The 25,666-nt window shown below is 34.1% G+C and overlaps 1 protein-coding gene across 2 annotated transcripts; it reads left to right on the forward strand.

Moving 5' to 3' along the window:
- Nucleotides 1-1,873: 1,873 nt before the first annotated feature.
- LOC131801783 (protein lethal(3)malignant blood neoplasm 1-like) lies at nucleotides 1,874-24,401 on the forward strand. Of its 2 annotated transcripts, XM_059120725.1 has the most exons (7): nucleotides 1,874-2,395; nucleotides 2,478-2,598; nucleotides 17,598-17,735; nucleotides 18,118-18,384; nucleotides 23,079-23,489; nucleotides 23,561-23,680; nucleotides 23,758-24,401. In XM_059120725.1, the coding sequence occupies exons 1-7, from the start codon at nucleotides 2,363-2,365 to the stop codon at nucleotides 24,210-24,212; spliced, it is 1,545 nt and encodes a 514-aa protein (XP_058976708.1). In that variant the 5' UTR covers nucleotides 1,874-2,362; the 3' UTR covers nucleotides 24,213-24,401. The 2 variants fall into 2 exon arrangements, with proteins under 2 accessions (XP_058976708.1, XP_058976709.1); XM_059120726.1 differs by lacking the exon at nucleotides 23,079-23,489 and having other exon boundaries at nucleotides 1,881-2,395.
- Nucleotides 24,402-25,666: the final 1,265 nt, after the last annotated feature.

The following is a 25,666-nucleotide window of genomic DNA, read 5'->3' on the forward strand; positions in this document are numbered from 1 at the left end:
TTTTGGGATTTTTTAGAGTTTCATATTTGTTTCTTTTTTAAAAAAAAAAAAAAAACCCTAGCAAACCACTGGCCCCAATATCTATTCTGTTCCAATTTTTATACCCTCCACCACAGTATGGAGGGTATATTTAGTTTATCATTCCATTTGTAACACCTAGAAATATACATTTTTGACCCCACTAAGTACATATATTCCTGATCAGCATAAAACTCTATGTCGATTTTGCGATTTCCGACCTTCTGTCCGTCAATGGAAATCACTCTAGTTTCCGAACGAAATGAAGAAGGTTGATAAAATTTAACTCAAATTTATATTATGTCTGCAGGACATTTGGTATTGAAAATGGAACATGTAGGACCACGTTTCGGTATAGCCCCCGTATAACGGCACCTCCCATTTTTCGGAATGTTGATGATTTTAGCGACATTATTTACTGGAATTATTTCAATTTTGGTATTTGAAGTTCGTAAGGGATACTACAGCCTAAGACAAAAAATTCTCTGTGCAGGTTCACGTTTTCGTATAGCTCCCATATAACGGCACCTCCCGATATTCGGTATTTTGATGATTTTAGCGGCATTATTCACCGCAATTGTTTTAAATTTGGTATTTGAAGTTCGAAATGGATGCTTCAGCCTGTGACAAAAAGTTCTCTGTGCAAGTCCACGTCTTCGTATAGCCCGCATATAACGGTACCTCCGGATTTTCGGTATTTTGATGGTTTTAGCGAATTATTTCTATTTTGGTATTTGAACTTCGTAATGGATACCACAGCCTATGACGGAAAATTGTCTGTGCATGTCCCCGTCTTCGTATAGCCCCCATTACAACTGTACCTCCCGATATTCGGTATTTTTATGATTTTATCGACTTTATTCACCGGATTTGTTTCAAATTTGTTATTTGAAGTTCGTAATAGATACTACAGCCTAAGACAAAAAATTCTCTGTGCAGGTCCACGTTTTGATATAGCCCCATATAATATTACCTCCCTATATTCGGTATTTTGAACTACATTATTCACCTATTTTTTTTTTCAAGTTTCGTATTTGGATATGGTAATGGCTTATGACAAACAATGCCTATATAAATCCACGTCGTAGTATAGACCACTTTACAACGGATTATTCCCATTGATTTGCATTTGTTTCCGTACAAAATTCAATTGACGCAAAGGATGTTGCCTGCGGACAAGCCTCGTCGATTGGAATGGGCCCAAAGGTCCGTCGAATATGGGCAACCCTGTATAATGGCCAAAAATTCGTTTGATTGCCAAATTCTCTCCAAATTGTGGAAGGCATTCAAAGTTCGGCCTGGCCGAACTTACAGCTTTTTACTTGTTTTTACTCATAACTTCCCTCTCTTCTAAAAAAGGCCTAGCAAACAACTGGCGCCAATAATTTTTTCATCAATTTCTTTCTCATAGACCTCCCTGCCTTCTTAATCTAATTAATTCTTAATTTTAGAAAAAAAAAAGTTCAAAAAGCTTATTAATAAACAAAAACGAAAATCGAATTCAAATGACAACAAATTGGAGACCAGATATTAACCAGGTGATATTCTCTATCGGATGAATAAATTATCTGCCGGAGAAGAGAAAAGAAAATTATTCAAAAATTTGCAGCCCAACCACAATCTCTCAAAGTTCTAAGCTCTGACAGACGTACTCAATGAGTTATCAACGACGATTTCCATGTGACAGCAATACGATATGCACAATTATCGATGTGTGCGTGAGTTTTAATGCTAAAACATTAGAGCAGCCTGACATTTTTGCTAGCCAGAACCGCTAAGAAAAAAAAAACAATGGCTGGGGTAGGCGGTATGGTGGCATCTGCCATCATAGACAGCCTGAGATAGAGAATCTCCACCACATCATCCGTTTGTGGGGCTGTTCTGTGGTGGTGCTTGTGCTCTGTGAGGAGATGTTTCGCTGTTTAAGAGGCTATAAACAGATTTTTTACGATTCTAATGTTTTAAAATGTTTACCTAATGCTCTGAGCCCAGTCAATATCGAAACGGCAGTCGTAAGGTGTGTTTCACAAGTGGCCAGCTTCCAAAAAGGAATAAAGAGACAACAAACAACAACAACAAAAAAGAAAATATTTATTAAAATTATTACAAAAACAAACGAAACGTAATAAGTGAATAAATAAAAAAAAACAACAACAAAAGTGAGGCAGATTTGTGGAACCTAGACTTAAAACAAAAATAGAAAACCGTGATTTTTATTACAACTTATGTTTACGACTCGGAATTGAAATTGCAAAAGAAAATTGAAAACAGAAAGGAAAATCAGAGAAATTCCAAAAAAAAAAAATCAGAAAAATTTCCAGTTTTTTACATTTAAGCCGAGATTATGCAAAGGCTTTACCTAAGCACTGCCAGTGTTGTAAGTGTCACAAACAAAAAAAAAGAAAACAAAAATCATCCTCCCCTAATTATCCTCTCAAATTTCATCGTCTCATTTCAAGTTCATTGCGGCAGTGTGCTGCAGTTTTCTGCTGCCACAATGCTCAGCGCAATCGACAACAGTGCGTCCTTACAAATTTGGCTTTACCATCGATGAGCAGCAACATCGGCGTGAACAAAGAGGTTCGTATGAAGGCCATTTGGGCCATATAATTTTTTTTTTTTCAATTTTGGCAAATCTCTTACCGGTCCAAAATATTGTGACACCGCCACCATGGTCCAGCGCCATCGTCATCATCATCATCTGAGGCAGCAAATGCTGCATTGTAACGGCCATATTGGCCAATAGGTTAAAGTGAATAGCCAGCATTTATATTAAGTGTCGTCATTATAGTGAAACAAAAGCAACAAACATTACCGTAAAATAACTACAACAACAAGATATTCAACCCGAATCATTTATGACCAAGTCATGCTGCCGACTGGCGGATTGGCTTGTTGGTCTGACAGATAATTCCATAATTATCAATGGTCAAACTGGCTGGTGGCAAATGTTGCATAAATATTATTATTTTTGTCAATATTTGCAGCAAAAAAAGTTTATAACGCCAGTCATTTGTTTTTAAAAATCAGCACAGTGGGAGACATTTTATAAGAAAAACAAAGTAAAAAGCTGAAAGTTCGGCAGAGAGGAACTCTGAATACTATCTACAACATTAAAAATTAATTATTAATTAAAAAAAAATTAAAATTAAAAAAAAAAACAAAAACAAAAATTCTCTTAAAATCTTAAAAATACTGCATTCAGGGAGTCACCGTTAATATGGGGTCTATACGAAGACGTGCACTTGCATAGGTAATTTTCTGCTCTATTACCTACTAGGAACTTCAAATACGAAATTTAAAACAATTGCGATGAATAATTCCGCTAAAATCATCAAAATACCGAATACAGGGAGACACCGTTATATAGGGACTATACGAAGACCTGAACCCGCATAGGCAATTTTCTGTCACAGGCTGTAGTACCCATTAGGAACTTCAAATACGAAATTTGAAAAAAATCTGGTGAATAATGTCGCTCAAGTCAGCAACATACCTATTATAGGGAGGTATCGTTATATAGGTGCTACACGAAGACGAGGACCTGCACAGACACTTTTCAGTCATAGGTTGTAGTATCTATTACGAAATTCAAAAACCAAATTTGAAACGATTCCGGTGAATAATGTCGCTAAAATCATCAAAACACCGAATATCGGGAGGTGCCGTTATATGTGGCTATACGAAGAAGTGGACCTGCACAGACAATTTTTTGTCTCAGGCTGTAGTAAATTTAAAACAATTCCGATGAATTATGTAGCTAAAATCATCAAAATACTGAAAATCTGGAGGTACCGTTATATGGGGGCTATGCGAAGACGTGGACCTGCACAGACAAATTTCTGTCGTAGCCTGCAGTATCCATTATAATTATGAACTTTAAATACCAAATTTAAAATAATTCCATTGAGTAATGTTGCTTAAATCATCAAAAAACCTAATATCGGGGGAATCGCTATATGGGGGCTATATGAAGACATGGACCTCCACAGAGAATCTTCTGTCATATGCTGTAGTATCCATTACGAAATTCAAATATTAAATTTGAAACAAATCCGATGAATAATGCCGCTAAAAATATCAAAATACCGAATATAGGTAGGTACCGTTACATGGGGGCAATAGGAAGACGTGGACCTGCACAGACAATTTTTTATCTTAGGCTGTAGTATCAATTGCGAACTTCAAATACCAAATTTGAAACAATTCCGGTGAATAATGTCGCTGAAATAAGCAAAATACGAGAATAAAAGGAAGTATCGTTACATGGGGGCTTTACGAAGACATGGACCTGCACAAACAATTTCCTGTCGCCAAAATATATTCTTAAAAAAATATATAAAATTGTCCCTCTCTGACAGTTTTTCAAAAAATGGTATTAAATAAATCCTAAATCAAGATATGCTCTAAAGTATTCTTCAAAATACCTTAAGAAAAACTCAAGTTTCTGGCTCTAAGGACGCTTTGAAAATACTCTTAAAAATTTGAATTTTTGGCTTGGAAGTTTCGTCCGAACATATTCATAAAAGTTCCCATTTTTGGCTCTGGTAGTCTTTCAAAAAATATTAAAAAAAAAATACCTGCAAAATATTCTAAAAAATCCGCATTTCAAGTCTTTATATTTACTAAAAAAATTTTCTCAACAAGTAAAAAGACATAAGTGCAGCCGGGCCGAGCCTTGAATACCCTTTATCATTTAGAAGGAATTTGGAAATTAAACAAGTAAAAAGCAGTAACTTCGGCCGGGCCGAACTTCCACCATTTGGAACGAATTAGAAATTAAAAATAGAATTCACAAAAATTCTGTTAAAATCTTAAAAATACCAAATACAGGGATTTACCGTTATTTTGGGGTCTATACGAAGACGTTCGTCTGCATAGACAATTTTCTGTCACAGGCTGTAGTACCCGTTACGAACTGTAAATATATATACTTTGTGGGTCTAAAATATATATTTCGAGGTGTTACAAACGGGTCGAGAAACTTAACACTCCATACTATAAAAAATAAGAGGTTGGGGAAGTATTGGGTGTACGCACCGTTGCACGCTATTACAACAATATTATACCCCACACAACATATTTCACGGAGGGTCTGTCATGACGTGTAGGCGCGTGAAAAGACTGGATTTTTGGTAAGTCGTACTAAAAGTAGACGACAACTACTAAAATGTACTAAAAATTTAATACTTTGCATTGGTCAAACAGAATGAGGTAGAATTGAGCTGAAATTTGGAGTGAGAGTAACTGAGTGCTCTGCAGGATAGATATACCAAAGGGTTTTTTGGAAATACGATCTTTAAGGTTACGAAAAGTTCTAAAATGTTACAAAACTTCTGAAATGGTACCATTTGGTATTATGTGAACGGATAGAGCTAGAGCTGAAATTTGGTATGAGAATCAAAGTTGGAAAATAAGTGTGATATATGAAGGTGGTTTTTTAAAATGCGAACTAAAAGTGCGAACTGTACTAAATGGTACCAAATTTGAAAAAAAAATGATACACGGTAAACTGATGAAGCTGGAATTTTGAAATTTTGTTGTAGGGTATAAAAAGTAGTTTTAGAAATGTGTACAAAAAGTGCACGAAAAGTACTAAATAGTACTATATTATGTACAATTTGGTATTCAGTGAACAGATAGTGCTTGAAATAAGAAATTTTGTGTAAGGGTCGATATTCATATGTAGCCTGGATATTCATATGAGCTGGTTCCTGAATTGTGTATTTGAGACTTGGCGATGTTTTGGAAATGTGTCCTATATTAGTACGAAAAGTACTAAACGATATTAAATTTGGTACTGGGTGAAGGTATAGGGCCTTATCCCTAAAATTGATATTGAGGTCTCTGAATTGAGATATGGAAGTGATTCTGGAAATGTGTACTATAATTGTACGAAAAGTACTAAATTGGTTATTGGTTGAAGGGAAAGAGTTGGAATCTTTAAATTTGATATTGAGGTCTCTGTTATTATCTGGAATTGAGATATAAAGGTGGTTCTGTAAATGTGTATTGTAATTGTACCAAAAGTACTAAATAGTACTAAATTGGTTATTGGGTGAAGGGATAGAGCTGGAATCCAGAAATTTGATAGTTAGGCCTTTGTGCGTGTCTAAGATTAAGATATGGAAAGGATTTGAAAATGCATAGAATATTCGAACGAAAAGTACTAAATGGTACTAAATTTGGTGTTAAGCGAAGAAATAGAGCTGAAATCCCAAAATTTAACATGGATGTCACGAATGGTGTCTGTGGTTAAGATATGGAGGTGATTTTGGAAATGTGTACTTAAAGACTACGAAAAGTAATAAGTAGTACAATTTGGGAGTTGGGTGAAGGGATAGAGTTGGAATCACGAAATTTGGTATTCGGATCTGTGTTGGTATCTTTGATTGAGATATGGAGGTGATTTTGGAAATGCATACTATAATTGTTCAAAAAGTATTAAATGGTACTAAATCTAGTATTGGATGAACGGATAGGGCTGGAATCACAAAATTTGATATTGAGGTCTATGTTGGTGTCTAGGATTGAGATAGGGGGGTGGTTTTGGAAATACGTACTATATTTGTACGAAAAGTACTCAATGGTACTGTATTTGGTATTGTGTAAAGAAATAGAGCTGGAATCCAGAAATTTCGTATGGGTGTCACTGTTATTCTCTGTGAGTTAGAAAAGGAGCTGGTTTTGGATATTCGTACTATAATTGTACCAAATGAAACTACGCTTGGTATTGAGCGAAAGGGTAGACTTGAAATCCGGAAATGTTATATATATGTCACTGTTGGTGTATGTGGTTAAGATATGGAGGTGGTTTTTGAAATGTTTACTAGAATTGTAGGAAAATTGCGAACTGATCCGAAAATGGCAAAAATATGGAAGAGTTGGAATTTTGGCCCTCTATTAAGAATACTTGTGTAGACTTTCAGAACGCCGATACACGTGTCTTATATTTGTGGAACCTCCACCATGCTATGTCAGCTTGTCTGTTGTAATCACGCTATCTTCAGAACGAATTGGGACGCAAGGCCTAAATTTTGCACATATGTGTGTTTTGCCAATAGACAGGTTAAGTTTTTTCGATATAGCTCCCATATATCTTCTTCGTAGCCAAGAAGCAAGTCAGATTTGGTGAAAATCGGTTCAGTTATGTTTCCCATACAATTTTTTTTATTTTTTGTATTTTAGAGGGACTAAGGCTAGAACTGCCGAATTTTTGAGAACAATTTTTGGGGGCAAGAAAAGTAGATTTTTGAACAATATATTTCAAAGAACTTGTAGTGCCATAAATGAGTATCTTTTAAGAAAAAAATTTAGAGAACTGGCGGAGCTATAGAGGACTAACAGATCTTAATAAACTTTTTAAGAACATTTTTAGGGAATTATCGCAGATTTAAAAGTTAATATTGAGCAATGAAATATAAGAGCTATAAAAGTAGATTGTTGAAAAATATTTCAGGGAGCTATCAGAGCTTTGAAATGTGGTTTTAAGAATACATCTACTTTATTTAAAGGATATTTTTTTAAAAACGGATTCTTGAAGGACATTTTTTCGAAGACTGCTGAAGCTTTGAACGTGGAATTATAAAAAACATTTAGGACTATCAGAGCTTTAAACTTGCAATTCGTAGAGAAACATTAGAACTATGTACATGGATTTTTGAATAAAAATTTTTAGAGGACTCTCAGAGCTATAAAAGTGGATTTTTGGAGAATAGAAGAATCATCTTTGAGGCCCATCAGAGCTGTAAGAAAGGGTTTTTAATTCTAACACTATTCTGTGGTACTTTCAAAGCTACAAATTGGATTTTTTTGTACGGGTTGTTAATGCTTTTTTTTTTTGAGGGACTATCGACGCTGCGAATGTAATTTTTTTAACTTTAAGTGCCAAAACCTTGAAATTTTTATTTATATTTCATTTTTTTATTTATTCATATTTATTTATTTATTTTTATTTTATTTATATTTTATTTATTTATTTTTATTTTATTTTTTGAGAAAAACATTGATTTTTAGTAATGTTTTTAAACGAAAAGGCTTATCGGAGCCAGAAAGGAGTTTTTTTCAATTTATAATCAAAAATGAGGATTTGAGTAAAATATTGATTGGAAACGATAAGAGCTATAAACATGTATTTTTTATAAGACCTGCAGAGCCATAAACATAGATTTTAAATAAGGATTCTTTGAATTTTCAAGGATATTCTAGGAAAGTCTCTTTAAACAAATTAATTTCATTAAGAGCATTTTGTGGAGACAATCAAAGCTTTAACAATAACATTTTTATGAAAAATGTTGGTATAACTGCCTCAGGCTTTCAATCCGACTATCATACGAAAACATCTAGACATAACATTCCCCCATTGTCCAAACACCATACCTTGAGACGGTGCAACGCATGGATGCATCATGATGACAAACATATTCTTGATTGCTTAGCAGATCATGTGGCTTGGCATCGGTCATAATACTTCGGCTCAATGGAAAATGTTGCGAAACAAAATGATCGCCATAAAATAAAATGTACCCCGTCATCAATGCGACGTCAACACTGCCGTTGCTGTTGTTGTAAATCATTGATATTAAAGAACTGGTGAACTTAGAACAAAGTCTGCATTCTGTCGCCAGTGGCATGGCACTCGTCTGCCATCTGACTAACAGACTGACTGACCATATACTCTTTGAAAATAATAAGATTTTGTTTCACGTAATTTATCTCCCTCATAGCAAACACCTGTACCGACATAACTAAATGCCAATTAAAATCTATGCAGATTCGAATTGGAATCTATGATCGGAAATGTCACTAATTCATGTTTTCCAATTACGTGTCCATTATGTAATCTTTAATTTGATGCTGATGTTTGGCACGGACCACCATAAACGATTGAATATGAATTGCAATCGAAGGCATTTCAATTGGGGGGTTTTCATAAGGCGGTTATGCATTCATTTATTTTTTAATAAACAATTAGCGGTGCTTATATGTTGGTTGTGAAATATTAATTCTCTAAATTTAATTAACACTATTTGCTTTTAGAGGAACTATGTTCTGCCACCAAGCTCCGGTACACGTTAGTGCAATCCGGACCTAACAGATGCTTAGTAACATAGCGCCTATTTTCTAATATTTGATGGGGATGCTATTTTAGAAATAAGTTTTGAGAGACTAGCAGAGCTACAATTATGATTATAAAACTGTGGTTTCAGTAAATTATTAGAACATCAAATTTGGACTTATAAGACATTTTGGAGGATATTTTACTTTTTTTTTTTTGAGCATTTCATGAGTAAATTTTTATTAGGGACTGCAATAATCCTGACACATGGATTTTATGGGAATATTTTGAAGGGACTGCCAGAGCTTCAAATGTGGATTTTTTAGAATATTTTTTTGAAACTGAAAATTGGATTTTGAAGACTATTTTCGGAAATTGCAATTGAATATTTTTGTGAGGACTATCAAAATGCAAAAGTGAATATTTAAAATATAATTTTAATTTTAAGAACTAGAAAAATGGTTTTTTTAGGAATATTTATAAGGAACTGCCAGAGTTTCAAATGTAGATTTTTAAAAAAGAGAAAAGTATTGGCTTGATTGTTCGGGATACACTAGTATTTTGTTGTTGCAAAATGGTCAGGCTTAATCCCTTTATTGTTGTTTTTATAATAAACAAACGTTGTTTTTATAACATTTTTAAAAAATATTTTGAAATCGAAACTAGGATTTTAAAAACTATTTTTAGAAATTGTAACTTAAATTTTTAGAGAATATTTTATTAGGAACGATCAAAGCCCAAGAGTGAATCTTTTAAGAATATTTCACCATTAAGACTTTTTCATTTTTAAGACTTTTTATTGCTTATTTTTGAAGGACTCTCAAAGGCAGAAATATGGATTTTTAAAGAATTTTTTTTCTCAGGAAATTCCAATGCCAAAAAAGTGGACTTTTATGGGATTATCAATAGTTTAGGAGTGACAATTACAGTCACTAATGTGGATTTTCTTGAGAATATTTTGAGAGACTATCAGAACATCAAATGTGGATTTTTTCTGAAACATTTGGCAGGCCCTTTTAATGACAGAACACGCGGATTTTAAAGAATATTTTTGGAGGACTATCGAAGATAAAACCATGAATTTTGGAGGATTATTTTTTGATAGGTCTATCGAACATACAACCATTAATTTTGGAGGAATAATTTTTAAAGGACAATTGGAGACACAAATGTAGATTTTTGAGAATGTTTTTGAGTCACAATCGAAGTTACAAACGAGGATGTTTTAAAAAAATTTTTTTTGAGGAACTATCAGAGCTTCCAATGTGTATTTTTTCAGAATATTGTTGGAGAATTTATAAGAGCTTAAAACGTGGTTTTTTCCAAAATATTTTAAAAAGCCACAAACCGAAAAATCCTTGCCTTATACTAGGTATAGAAGGTGTTGTGCCAGAATTGAAGGTTTAATAATAACAATATAATAAAGAATAATTTTGGAGGACCATAAGTGTCGAATACATGGATTTTTAGTAGTATTTAAAGAATAATTTTGGAGGGTTTTTTTGGGGGGGACTGTCAAAACCAAAATTGCAGATTTTTAAGAATATTTTCTGTGGGACTATCTTAGCCAGAAATTTGTATTTTTTTAACATTTCTTTACAATATTTGTCGAATTTTTTAAAAACATTTTCAAAACTAATTCGTACTAAAAGGGAACAAAAAGTACTAAAATGTACTAAAAATTTAATACTTTGTATTGAACAAACGGAATGAGCTAGAATTCCAAAATTTCGAATCAGAGTCATTGATGGAGTGCAGTGGCGGTGGTTTGAAGATGAGTCCTGTATTGGTACGAAAATATTGTATTTGGTGAAATAATATTGTATTTGGTAGTTGGGATTGAGATATGGATGTGGTTTTGAAAATGTGTACTATAATTGTACGAAAAGTTCGAAATTTGGTATTGGGTGAAGGAATAGAGCTGAAGTCCTGAAATTTGACATTGATATCACAGTTTGTGTCTGTGGTTAGGATATGGAGTTGGTTTTGAAAATGTGTGCAATAATTGTTCAAAAAATACTAAGTGGTATTAAATTGATTACTGGGTCAAGGGATAGATCTGGAATCATTAAAGTTGATATTGAAGTCTCTGTTGGTATCTGGGATTGAGATCTGGTTGTGGCTTCGGATATATATACTATAATTGTTCGAAAATTCCTAAATAGTTTTAAATTTTGTATTGGTTGAAGGAAAATAGCTGACATCCTGAAATTTTACTTAGATGTCACTGTAGGTGTCTATGGTGAGGGAAGGAGCTGGTTTGCGATATGCGTTCTATAATTGTTCCAAATGTTACTAAATTTAGCATTGGGGATATTATAGAGCTGAAATTTGATAATTCTGTCACTGTTTGTATCTGAGGTTGAGATATGGAGATTGTTTCGAAAAATACTAAAGGTTACTAAATTTGGTACTGGGTGAACGGATAAGGATAAAATCCTGAAATTTGAATTAGTTGAGAGAAGGAAATCGTTTTAAAAATACGCACTGTGAACGTACGAAAAGTGTAAAATGCCTCAAAACTTTCCGTAGGTTGTTGAGGGGTAGAGATGGAATTCTGGAATTCGGTATCGAGGACACTGCTGGTGTCTAGGATGGGGAGAAGGAGGTGGCTTTGGACATCCGTGGAATAACTGTACGGAAAGTATGATAATACATTTGGGATTGGATAGAGCTGGATTTCAATATGGAGGCCACTGTTGGTATATAGTTCCGAGAGAAGGATGATTGTTCGAAAAGTACAGAATGGTACTGAATTTGAAATTTTAGTGGAGGGATAGAGCTGAGAGGAGAATTTTTCATAAACTCCCAAAAAAACTACGAAACTACGGAGTAAATGGAGTTTTTACTATCATTTTTAAAGAAGAGCCAAAAAGACAGCATTGTTAACTCACTTGAGAGCTAAAAATTCCAACCAAAAGAAATCCTTATATTGTTAACTTTAATATTGCCAAAGAGACTATATACCTAAAATGAACGGATTCCGTGGAAACCTTATTTGAAAATATCAAAAAATCTTGAGGAGGGGGAAATTGCACCCTCCTTTTAGATTACTTTATGATATGCACTTTCAAAAACGTTGAAAGCTCTACTTTCATAAAATTGTATTTTCCAAGGGACTATCAAAGCTTCAATAACTCTATATAAATACCCACATAATATAAAGGAGTTTCAAGGGAAGGATTTTCGAGAATATATCAGATTTACAAATGTAGATTCCCTTAGAGCATTTTTTTCAGAAATGAGCAGATCTAGAAATGTTGACTTTTTTAAAATAATTTTCAGAGACCCTCATGGATATTAAATACATATTTGTTAGTCTTTTACAACCTCAACCTTGGATTTTAAGGACCTTCTTGTGGTGAATTTTAAATTCATTTTTGCGGATTTCTTAAAATTAATTTCAGTGCACTCAAAATACAATTCTCAATTCGCCCTTGTTGTTGTTGTTTTTTTTTTCTCGTGGGATTATATCGACTCACAGATATTATATAAATCAAACTAATTAACTGCCATAGAATTATAATTCAACCATTTTTATTCGCAATAACCAGTGAATTTCAAATTTGAAACCTGTATTCAAATTTGAATATTAAATTCTGATGCAGTGCATGGTCTCCAAGTTCAACTGGGTTGATCAAATATATATCTCTTTGTTTACATTATCTCGTGTATAGCTTCTTAAGCGATCCTTGGCAAAACGAGAAACATGATTTCGAACTTAAATAAAATTGGTTTTTCAATAAAATTTGTTGTTTAAAATATAGTTTGGCTATTTTGGTCGGTTCTTTCCATGGAACATAAATTGCGCTGAAATATCCAGTTCCGACTATGCATTTTTCAGGATATAGCATGTATAAACTTAAAAATGAATTCAAAAATTTATTTAAATCCCTGAAACTTCAAATGAAACCCGTTTTGTTGTCTAAATATCAACTGGTATCGAAAACAAAAATATCTCTTATCGGATAATTGAAAGATATTTTATGGCAAATTCACAGCTCTTATATCACATAATAGAAGTTCTCCTCAGTCAGTCAGTTTATCTATCACTTTCATTTAATGGTTGATAAGCAGCATCATGCCAATATTTATTTATTTATTTACCTATTTTTTTAAATAAATCGATTAGCATAAATCACTCCCACAACAATACAGAGCGACGATCTGTATATCCTCCAATTAGCCATGACCAGTTGATCTAGTTCGAATTCGGAATCGGATTAATTGAATCTAATTTGTCGACAGAATTTGCGCAGCTGCTATTTGAAGCGATCAATTATTATCTGTTTTATTATTGGGTAGTAGGGGTCTTTGTTTTGTGGTAACACATTAAAATAAAGTAGAGCATCTGTTTCTGGATTTTTTGAGGATCATAAAATTCAGACAGTTTCTAATTAGAATAATTAAATTATTTAAGACAAATAAAAATAGAAATAGACTGACGTATATTTGTTTTTTAATTAAATTTTGTTTTATTTTAACAATTGTAAAATCTTTTAATTTTTGAAAGGGCGAAAATGTCAGATTTCACTTTCTGGGAGAAAGTGTTTAAAAGTGGAAGCAAAAAATCCTTGAGAACAAGTAAAAAACAATCAGTCGGTTTTTCCATAATAAGGTCCTAAAAATCCAAGGTAGGGTTTTTATAAAAGACCCGCAAAAATGTATTAAATATTCTTAAGAGCAATGAGAGCTTTCAACATAATTTTAAAAATTAAAAGGACACTTCTAAATCTATTCATTTTCGAAAAAGACTTTTGAGAAAATCCACGTTTGTACTCTGATATATTCTCGAAAATTCTTACTTTGAAGCTCTCATATATTCTTGAAAAATCCACGTCTGGGGCCATTATATATAGAATTCTAATTATTGAAGCTTTAATTGTCTCTTGGAGAACACTGCAAGACAATTTTTTTTTTTCAAATTGCCGAAAATGTTCAACAGATTTAAAAGGAGAGCTCAACATAGGCGACACGTGTGTAGACATTCATATCACACAGTAACCTAAAAAAAGTTAAAAATTATCAGTCGGTTTTTACCCTGACCCAACGAAAAATATATACCCTGACCCAATGTTCAAATATTTAAAAATATTTTGACTGTTGTTATGGCCATTCAAATTATTGACCCTCTATGGAATGGGTTCCGAAAGAATGAACCAATATTGTTCATTTCGTATCGGACCTAAATAAATATGATATTAATATTCACTTAAAATATACTTATTATACTTCTTAGAAAATGTTAAAATGTGCGTGAGGTACAGTTATAGTCGACCGAATTATTAAATTTTCATGCTTCATCTTATACAGAAAAAAATATTGCTATGGGCAAATTAACAAGAAAATCGGACATTTATATCCAATTTAATGCGAAACCATAAATTCCATACTCATCGCAGGTTTTGGTTGAGAGAAATATTTAGGTATAACAAGTTGTAAGGATTTGCTGACTTGTTTCGCAAGTTATGGCAGTTAAAAGTATTGAAAATTGTGACCCCTTGTGGGTGGGGTACCAGAAGGGGTTGGCGGTTATATATATTTATATAGTAAAAATTTTGTATGTTTAAAATTTGAAGAGAGTTGGATGCTTATATCACTTTCTTTGAGCGTTTTGTTTTACCATGTCTGAATGGAATCGGATTTCGCGTTTTATGCCCTTCATGGTTATTCAAAACGTTGACGCTTTGTGTGGGAGGTACCAGCAGGAATTGTTCGATCTTCACAATTTTAATAAAAGGTCTTGTGTTAATATAGATATTGAGATGTGACAAGTTTGAATGGAATCGGATGTTATTTTCACGCTTTATCATGGATATTTAAAATGTTGACCTTTTGGGAGGGAGGTACCAGAAGAAGTGGACGGATGCTTATTTCGTATTTTATGATCGTTTTTTTTACTCAAAATTTTGACCCTTTGTGGGGGAAGGTACCAGAAGAAATAGTCCGATCCATACCATCTTTATAACAGATCTTATATCAATGGAAATATTGAAATGCACCAAGTCTGAATGGAATCTGATGTTAATTTCGCGTTTTATGAGCTTAATGGGCATTCAACATTTTTGAAGGGAGGAGTTGACCGCTATATTCCATCTTCGCACCAGACCTTGGGTTAACAAAAATACTGTGATGTTTCTAATTTGAAGACAATCGGCTCTTACATCATTTACATCAGAGTTATAATTATTTCAAAATGTTGACCCTTTTTGGGGGAGGTACTTGATGGAGTGGACCGATATTGTCAATTTTCTCACCTGATCTAATAATAGAAATATTAGGATTTGCAAAGTTGGATTATCTCGTATTATCCTTTCTCGTTCCGTGCAGTTAAATAAATTTTTTAGATAATGTCGAACTTTTGAGAGGGTGATAAAAGAAAGATGGGAACGATATTGTCCATCTCTGAATTCGATTTAAGTTTGATAATAATATTACGATGTACCAAGTTTGGTCCAAATCGCATACTCGCTTCGAGAGTTATCGTGCGCAACATCCAGCCAGACAGAGAGACGGACGGATATTGCTAGATCGACTCCAAATGTCCTGAAACGGATTTGGTCCAAAGAGACCTAGGGTCTAAAACCGTTATTTCTAGCCATATGGCAAAGCTTACAAAAAAAGTATTGAAGCCCTTTTGAAATTCCAATTTTTGAAAAATAAATTTTTGGAAGACTTTTAAAAATTGTTGATTTTTAAAATTGCTTGAGTGACTTGCTTTAATTTTGAATTTTTAAAATAATTTTTTAAGAAATTCCCATAATCGTGGATCTCTTAAATGAAATCGAGAATATCTTAAATTAATATTTTAGTAACTTTTCGTAATAATAAATTGTTAAAATAAATTTGTGAAAGATTCCGAAATAAAGTTATATTTTAAAAAATATTTGGAGGACTTTCCATAATCATGGAATTTAAAATAGATTTTTAAATTACTTTCCGAAATCTTAATATAAATTATTATGTACGAGTATTCTTTATAAAAATTGTTCTTTTGACAATCGTAAATGTTTTTGAAAAGGTTTTGAAATTACTTTTCGGAATTCAGGGTTTTTATATAAATTTTTATGTACGAAAATTTGTATAAAATTTTTGTACTTTTAATTATCTTGATTTTTTATTTTATTTTTTTTTTTTTTTTGTATTTTTAACGTTTTTTTTTTCTAGAGATTTTTGATATTTGTGAATATTATATAATACTTTTTAAGCGACTTCCCGGAATCCTGAATTTATAAAATAATGAATTTAAATAGGAATTTTTAAAATAAAATAAATTTTCTTAAAAATGCCATTTCTAAGTGTTCTAACAAAATCCAAGATTTTAGGTAGACCAGCCAAAAATAGAGAAAAAAAGTAAAGTCCTTGAACAATTTTAGATTAAGGCACTACTCGTGGACAAGGAGTTATTCAAAACACTCAACATTTAACTATACTATACTATACTATACTATACTATACTATACTATACTATACTATACTATACTATACTATACTATACTATACTGTACTATACTATACTATCCTATACTATACTATATCATTACAAAATTCTAGGTATAATAGAAATATTACGAAGAAGGTGATTCAGTATTAATTGTGGGAGGAGTCAAATGAAGGTCATATATCCTATAATCACACTTCATCTAATTTGAGAGAATCAGGACAAACTTAACTTATTATGATTATTCGAAATTTTGATAATTTTCACACCGACAAGTATATTTGTATGCGAAGAGTTTGAGCCTAGGGTATCTTATAAGCATTTCTGTATAGAGCTACCGCTAAAACAAACCTAATCTAGTTATGTTAAAAAAATCAAAAAAAAAAATATTCATTTTATGAATCCAGACAAACATAATATTCGGATTCATAATATTTTATTATACATTTTCATTAAGAAAATGTCAATAAATTAAATATTATGGCAATTTTATGAATACATAATTTTTGGATAATGATTTTCAAATAAAAAGATATAATCTCCAATCAAAATCATAACAAGTGGATATACATATTCACATATTTAAATTTAAAAAATGTTCAAACCGTATAACGGAGAATTCAAATGAAACTGTTAGAATTATTCATAAATTATTACCATGCGATATGGAATTAAGTTTTATAATCGTAAAACTAGAATTGGTATCAAAAAAATCTATTCTGAAGCAACATACGAGCACCTCGAACTCGCACACACACATGTTGTACACACCGCCAATATCTCACCTAATTTAAACATATCTTAAGCATCGTCTCCGTTGGCAATTAGTGGCCATTTAAAAATTAAATCAGGTCTATCTCGTTTAGTTTGTTAATGTCCAAAAGAGAAATTAATGTATTTTTGTTTTTATTTCAAATACAAAAGTTATGAAATTTTATAGTTTTTTTTTTTTTTGTTGCAAAATCAAAAAAAAAAAAACATAATGGACATGTGTTTCAAACATTTCATAAATTCTTATTTTTAATATTCATGTTTTATGGATTTTTTCGTTTTTTTTTTTTTTTTTTTGCTGTTTTACAGATGAAAAGGGCATTGTTATGGGAGAATTTGGTTTCATAACTGCCGATGGCATCTACCACGTGACTGTCTATGCCACCGATGAACAGGGCCGATTCCGCATCTTGGCCATGAAAAATTATCCTTATGAGTCGCCACCAAGTAAGTACAGGCAATGAAATAGGAGGTAAGGAAGAAAAAAATATCGTTAAGATGCTCCGAGTCGATGTTTTTACAAAACTGAGTGTAGATGTAAAAAAACTAATTATGTGTAAAAAAAAACATATTATGTGTAGTACCAAATATTGAGTCCATATTAAAAATTTTGTACTGGAAGAAATTCTCGAGCTTAGACTTAAAAAAATGCCAAATTTCCAAATTCTCCAATTTTTGGGGAGTAGGGAAAATTTATAAATAATAACCAATAAAATTTAAAAATGGATTGAATAAAAATTACATCAAAATTCCAAAAAAAAAAAATCCATCTCTATAGATTTGTTAATTTATTCCGCATTTTTTAATAATTATGATCGATTCTCTGCAGAAACTGTCGACATAACGGTGAAGCCTAAACCCAAACCCAGCACTACGACGGCAAAACCCAAAGAAGACCTGCCACATCATAATTTCTACAATGAAGCGTGCTCCGGTTGTTTCTTATCGAATGGTAAAAAGGAACCAGCCAAACCGAAAGGATCCGGAGAGACGCCAAAGACTGGAATTCGGACGTTATCGAAAGAGTTGCCCAATTCAAGCCCAGATAAGTCTAGCGGTACAAAAACAACAGCAGGAGGAAAGCCCAGTGTAACAGGTAACATATCTTCTAATTTTCTCACTACATGGCAAAAATTGTAATTGAAGTTAAATGAATTAGAGATCATTAACAAACTTCAAAAAAAGTGAGAATTTTTTTTTTAAATTTTACATTATTTGTTGAAAATATTTCTACGGGAAAGAAACTAAAATCTAAAAAAAATTATTAGAAAAGTTAAAAAAAAATATTTTTTTGGCCGTTTATTTTTGACGAGAAACCATATTTTTTATATTTAAGCTAGTTTATACACCATGTAGGTGTCATATGTAAAGTGATTCTATCCACATTTATAGCTAGGATTTTTAAAGCATAATTTTTGGCGCTGCCATATTTTGTTTTCAACTAAAAGAAATATTTTAAAACATGAAGCGTAAATTACATTTAACAAGTAAAACAAGTAAAAACTCTGTAAGTTCGGCCGGGCCGAACTTTTAATACCCTCCACCATTTAGTACAAATTTGGCAATTTCCAAAAAAAAAAAAAAAAAATCCGTTTAAAATTCTGTTAAAATCTTAAAAATACCGAATGCCTATACGACGACGTAGACCTGCATAGGCAACTTCTGTCATAAGTTATTACAATATTTAAATGCGAAACTTAAAAAAAAAATTTGTTTATAATGTAGCTAAAATCATCAAAACACCGAATATAGGGGGTACCGTTATATGGGGGCTATACGAAGACGTGGACCTGCACAGACTATTTTCTGGCATGGGCTGAAGTATCCATTACGAACTTCACATGCGAAATTTTAAACAATCCCGGTAAATAATGTCGCCAAAATCATCAAAATACCGAATATCGGGGGGTACGGTATATGAGGGCTATACGAGGACGTGGACCTACATGGCCCATTTTCTGTTTTATGCTGCAGCATCTATTACGAACTTCAAATGCCAACTTTGAAACGATTCCGGTAAATAATGTCGCTAAAATCATCAAAATACCGAATATCGGGGGGTATGGTATATGGGGGCTATACGAAGACGTGGACCTACATGACCCATTTTCTGTTTTATGCGGAAGTATCTATTACGAACTTCAAATACCAAATTTGAAACAATTCCGGTGAATAGTGTTGCTAAAATCATCAGAACACCGAACATCGGGAGGTATCGTTATATGGGGGCTATACTAGAACTTGGACCCGCACAGACAATTTCCTGTCATAGGCTGTAGTATCCATTACGAACTTCAAATACCAAATTTGAAATAATTCCAGTGAATAATGTCGCTAAAATCATTAAAATACCGAATATCGAGAGTTAAATTTATATGGGGGCTATACGAAGACGTGGACCTGCACAGAAAATTTTCTGTCTTAGGCTGTAGTATCCATTACGAACTTTAAATACCAACTTTGAAACAATTCCGGTGAATAATGTCGCTAAAATCAACAAAATACCGAACATAGGGAGGTCCCGACATATGGGGGCTGGCTATACGAGAACGTGAGCCTGCATAGACAATTCTCTGTCAGGGGCTGTAGTACCCATTGCGAACTCAATATACGAAATTTGAAAGAACTACGGTGAATAATGTCCCTACATACAATCATCAAAATACCGAATATCGGGGGCTATATAATATCGTGGACCGATATATCCCATCATCGAACTTTATCTTCCTGCAGAGAAAAGACTAATCTGTGCAATATTTTAGCTTCTTCCTGTCTTTATTCGTTTTAACTCTAGCGTTATTACAACAAATGGACAGATTTGCAAAAGGACGGGCGGACAGGGCTGAAACGTAATTGTTTATACCCTCCACCTTGGAAAGGAGGATATATTAACTTTGTCATTCCGTTTGTAACATCCCTAAATATTCGTCGTAGACCCCATAATGTATATATTCATAATCAGCATAAAATTCTAAGCCGACTTAACAATGTCCCTATGTCTGTCTGTCCGACTGTCGGTCTGCCTGTCTGTTAAAATTACGATACAGGCCACATTATTTGAAGTAGAGTGTCAAAATTTAGCAGAACAATTTGTATTGTGTCTAGGATGGTTGGTATTGAAAATGAGATATATCGGTCCACGTTTTGGTATAGCCCCCATATAACGATACCTCCCGATATTCGGTATTTTGATGATTTTTGCCACATTTTTCCACGGATTTGTCTGAAAATTGGTATTTGTAGGTAATAATGGGTTCTAGCTTCGGTGGCGAAACATTGCATGTATAGGTCCACGTTTTGGTATAGCCCCCATATAACGGTACCTCCCGATATTCGGTATTTTGATTATTTTTGCCACATTTTTTCACCGATTTGTTTAAAAATTGGTATTTATAGGTCATAATGGGTTCTAGCTTCGGTGGCAAAACATTGCATGTATAGGTCGACGTTTTGGTATAGCCCCCATATAACAGTACCTCCCGATATTCGGTATTTTGATGGTTTTTGCCACAGTTTTTTATGGATTTGTCTAAAAATTGGTATTTGTTGATCATAATGGGTTCTAGCTTCGGTGGCGAAACATTGTATTTATAGGTCGTCGTTTTTGTATAGCCCTATATATAGCGGTACCTCCCGATATTCGGTGTTTTGATAATTTTTGCCACATTTTCCCACGAATATGTCTAAAATTTGGTATAAGTGGGTCGTTATTGGCTCTAATGTTTCCATCGCCCTAAGGTGGAGGGTATTAAACGTTCGGCCCGGCCGAACTTAATGTTTTTTTACTTGTTATACCCTCAGCGGTGTACAGAGGGTATATATCATTTTACTCCGCCAAAACGTGCCTCATCGAAATAACTGTTTTAGACCCTGGGTCGCTTAGGACCAAAATCCGTTCAGGCCATTTGATGTCGATCTAGCGATCTCCGTCCGTCCGTCTGTCTGGCTGGCTGGTTCTCACGATAACTCTCGAAGGGAGTATACGATTTGATCCAAATTTGGTACTTTGTAATATTTATATTAAACGTAGATCGAATTCGGAGATGGGCAATATCGCGCCACTCCTTCTGCTACATCCCCAACCAAATGTTAACATTTTCAAAGAAAATAATTTAATGCACAGAAAGATAAAGGATAAGAATACCAGCTATGGTATGAAGGTGTTATATGTCGGTCTACACCTTCGGGTACCTCCCCCACAAAGGGTCAAGATTTTGAATAACAAAAAAGATTATATACATGGTTGCCCATATTCAACGGATCCATGTTTTTTTCGGCCATTTCGATGACTCTTTGGGCCCTTTCCAATCGACGAGGCTCGTCCGCAGGGAACAAATGCAAATCAATGCGAATAATCCGTTGTAAAGTGGACCGAGCCATGCCCAACTGCTGAGATCGGCGTTTTAGGGATGTTCTTGGGGTCCTCTCAACACTGGCTCGTACGGCAGCGATATTCTCGGCCGATCGCCTTGGTCGACTTTTATATGGCCTCTTCGGATTAGAAAGAGCCTTACCAGTCGAAAATTTTTCGTATAAACGCTTAATGGTGTTCTTAGAAGGCGCACTTCTCACATTTTTTAATATTTTAAAAGCACGTTGAGTTTTCACAATTGACTTCTTCTGTTGAATGTAAATTTCAATTATTTCAGAGCGTGTATTGGTTCATGGTAAAAATCTGCTTGGACTGACGCTTCAAACGCGGTATGTCATTAAGCGATGTGACATCTCTGTCAAAAGTTATGGCGTTGCCAGATGGGTCCGTCGAATATGGGCAACCCTGTAATCCGAAATAAGCATCCGATTCTCTTCATATTTCACACATCCCATTGTTTCTACTTACACAAGAAATGTTGTGAAGATGGGATATATCGGTCCACTCCTTCTGGTACCTCCCCCACAAAGGTCAGAAATTGGAATAGTCACGACGCTCTCAAAACGAGAAATAAGCATCTGATTCTCTTCAAATTTCATAAATCTCAAAACTTCTACTATCAAAAGATGTGCTGCGAAGGTGGGATATATTAGTCCACTCCTTATGGCACCTCCCCCACAAAGGGCCAAAATTCTGAATATCTATCAATCTATCTTTCTATCTATCATATATCTCATATAAAGTGAAGGAAGTAACCAATATAGTTCAAACCTGGCACGTCGCAATATTCAAATCATATTTATTTAGGTAGGGTAAGAAATGGACAATATTGGTCCATTCCTTCGGAACCTACACCATGGAGGGTCAAAAATTTGAATTATCATAATAGGGATCAAAAAATATTTAAAGAATCGAACATTGGCTGAGGGCATGGTAGAAAAATACAGGTATATATAATATACCTGTATAAGTAGATTTTATATGTTTTCTTATACGACGTCACTCGGAGGTTATTATAATTCCCGTTTTTCAACACTTTTTACAAATTTAAATAATTTTTCATTCAACATTTTCCATTCCAAAATTGGTTTGACACTTCATGGTCCCAGCAGCTGTGTCGATACGTCTACCGTCTATTCTTCTACCATGGCTGAGGGTTTACATCTGTCAGCAATAGCGCCTGATACTTTATAACTTGTTTTATTCCAGTTTTTTAATATGTTTTTTGTGATCGCCTAAAAGTATGCTTCGAAATATAAAATATAAATACGAAAAAGTCAATTTACATATGACTCTAATATCATGTGTAAATTAGGATTTAGTCTATACACAAACCAAATGCCTCAACTTCCACAAAACAGAATTAAACTTCACAATTTCTTACACACCCTCCCAACACACCTTCTTTCCATTTACAGGACTCACAAAACCTACCACACCAACAAAAGTAACACAGACACAAGCCAAAGTTCCACCAACTCCACACGTTAAGACGACAGAATTCACAAAACCAACAGCAAAAACAAAAATAGCAACTACACAAACCAAACCTCCAAAAGGACCTACACAAACCAATACACCCATAACAAAACCCACACCAAGTCAAACAAAATCCACAGGACTTAGTAAATCCATTACACCCAATGTGATACCTAAACCGAATACACCAACCAATAACAAACACGAGCAGAATGAAACACCAACACAAGTCGTTAAAATCCTGCCATCCTCAAATCCTGTAGCGGCCACAACAATTGTACGTAAAGTTGCGGCCATACCCAGCACCACCCAAATAACTCCTAGTCTTAGCACCGGCACAAACCTTTCAAGTAGTTTTTCTTTAAATCTTCAAGAAAAGGACTTGCAGGACATTGACAAATTTTCAAATTTATTTCCACAGATAAAAATACCAAACTAGCCAAGACACCAACCGGCGAAAAGGACATTATGGATTTGATTGTTAACAAGGTATTGCCAGCTGCCATGGGTGGCAAGGGAGTGGTGGTGAAACCACCGGGTGGTAAGTTTTGCCATAAAAAGGATATTTTAGGACATTATTTTTGCTACTAAAATTTGCTATAATTTTCAATACCCCAGCGCCATCTGGTAAGAACCCAATTGGAAGTGCTGGTAAAACACCCTCAAAATCGGGCATACCAACTGGAAGTGGTGGCAATTCCCTGGCCCCGGGCAAAGGAGTCAATGCCAATTTCAACCCCAAAACGACAGGCTCTTCTGCTGGCCCACGAGGCGGCGCCAGCAGCGGCAGTGGCAGCTCTGCCAGCGTCGGCGGCGGCGGTGATGGTGATTTATATCACTTCAAATACCTACTCGACTATCACGGTCACGAGGAGACTGGCAAACGTAACGGCAACAAAGAGGGTAATTACTTTGCCATTGGCGATGACGACGTTGAGCGCACCATCGAATATGTGGCTAATGAAAATGGCTACCAGCCGCGCGTAAACTGGCGCAAACGAACCGACAAGGATAATCTGCCGAAGGAGAACAATTTAAAGGAGTACGAATTTGTTTGGTTCTATGACAAATAGTTCAATAGGCAAACCGAGGTAGTCGAGCGACTCCAAAGGACTTAGATAAAAATCGCACAAACGATATAATTAATCGTGTCGAATTGTGTTCATAATTTTTGCATGATTTTGATTTGTACAATAATATATTTTTTTAATTTTTTTTATTATTATTAATTTATTAATTTTAGTGTTGTTGTAGTCGTTAGATATTTTTATAAATATACAAAAACAAAGAAGAAGAAAAATATAAATCTACGAAATATAAAATGAAGATGACAACAAATTTTGGAGTTCAGAAATGTTTTGGCCAAAATTTCAGAAGAGGGGAAAGGGCAGGGGATTAATTGACGATAGAGATGAGAGATGACGACGATAGGGAGATGTCGAGAAGAAAGCCTTCTCTATGCAGAAGACATTTTCAAAAGGCGTCTATGTGTGTGTGTGTGACTTTGAGAAGGTCTTCAGAGTAGAGTAAGCCCTATTATATTCACACCTTTGAAGTTCTCAAAAAAAAAAAAAAATGACGACAGATTCAAAAGTTGAGATTTTTTTAACAAAATTTTTTCAAAGAAGAAGGGGATAAATTGCCTGTGTAGAAACCTACAGAGGCCTTCTATTAATAAGGAACCTTCAGAAAACCTCTTATGTAAAGACGACGTGTAGTAAGTCTCCACTGTATCGAAGACCTTGTGAAGACATGCTCTTCCTATGTATAGACGTTCTGTTAAGGGCTTTCTTTGTGTTGGGGGGACAACCTGTTGAGGGTAGTCTATGTAAGAAGATTTTCCCCGCATAGGAAGCCTTCAACTAAAAAAACTAAAACAAAGTCAAACGCCATAATTTTTATATTTTTATACCCTTCACCATTCTATGGAGGGTATATTAACTTTGTCATTCCGCTCACTCATGTCAGGCCCCAGCGTAAAATTCTAAGTCGATTTAGCGATGTCTGTCCATCTGTCTGTCTGTTGTAATCACGCTATCCTTCGAACGAATTGAGATAGGAGGCTAAAATTTTGCACACAAGTTTATTTTGCTAGTAGGCAGGTTAAGTTCGTAAATAGACCATGTAGGTCTTCGTATAGCCCCCATATACGGTACCTCCCGATATTCGGTATTTTGATTTTATCAACATTATAACCGATTTTTTTTTAAGTTTCGCATTTGAATATTGTAATGGCTTATGACAAATGTTACCTACGCAGGTTCATGTCGTCGTATAGACCCTAATATAATAGCTACATTCGGTAATTTTAAGGTTTAAATAGAATTTTTAACGGATTTTATGATTTTTGAGATTTGCCAAATTCGTTCCAAATGGTTGAGGGTATTCAAAGTTCGGCCCGGCCGAACATATAGCTTTTTTACTTGTTTTTTTTTTTAATTTTTTTTATAGAAAAATCGGAAAATTGCATATAGAAAACCTACAAAAGCCTTCTATTCATAAGGGGCCTTTAGAAAATCTCTTATGT

This window comes from Musca domestica, unplaced genomic scaffold (genome assembly GCF_030504385.1).
Source record: "Musca domestica strain aabys unplaced genomic scaffold, Musca_domestica.polishedcontigs.V.1.1 171, whole genome shotgun sequence".
Lineage (NCBI taxonomy): Eukaryota > Metazoa > Arthropoda > Insecta > Diptera > Muscidae > Musca > Musca domestica.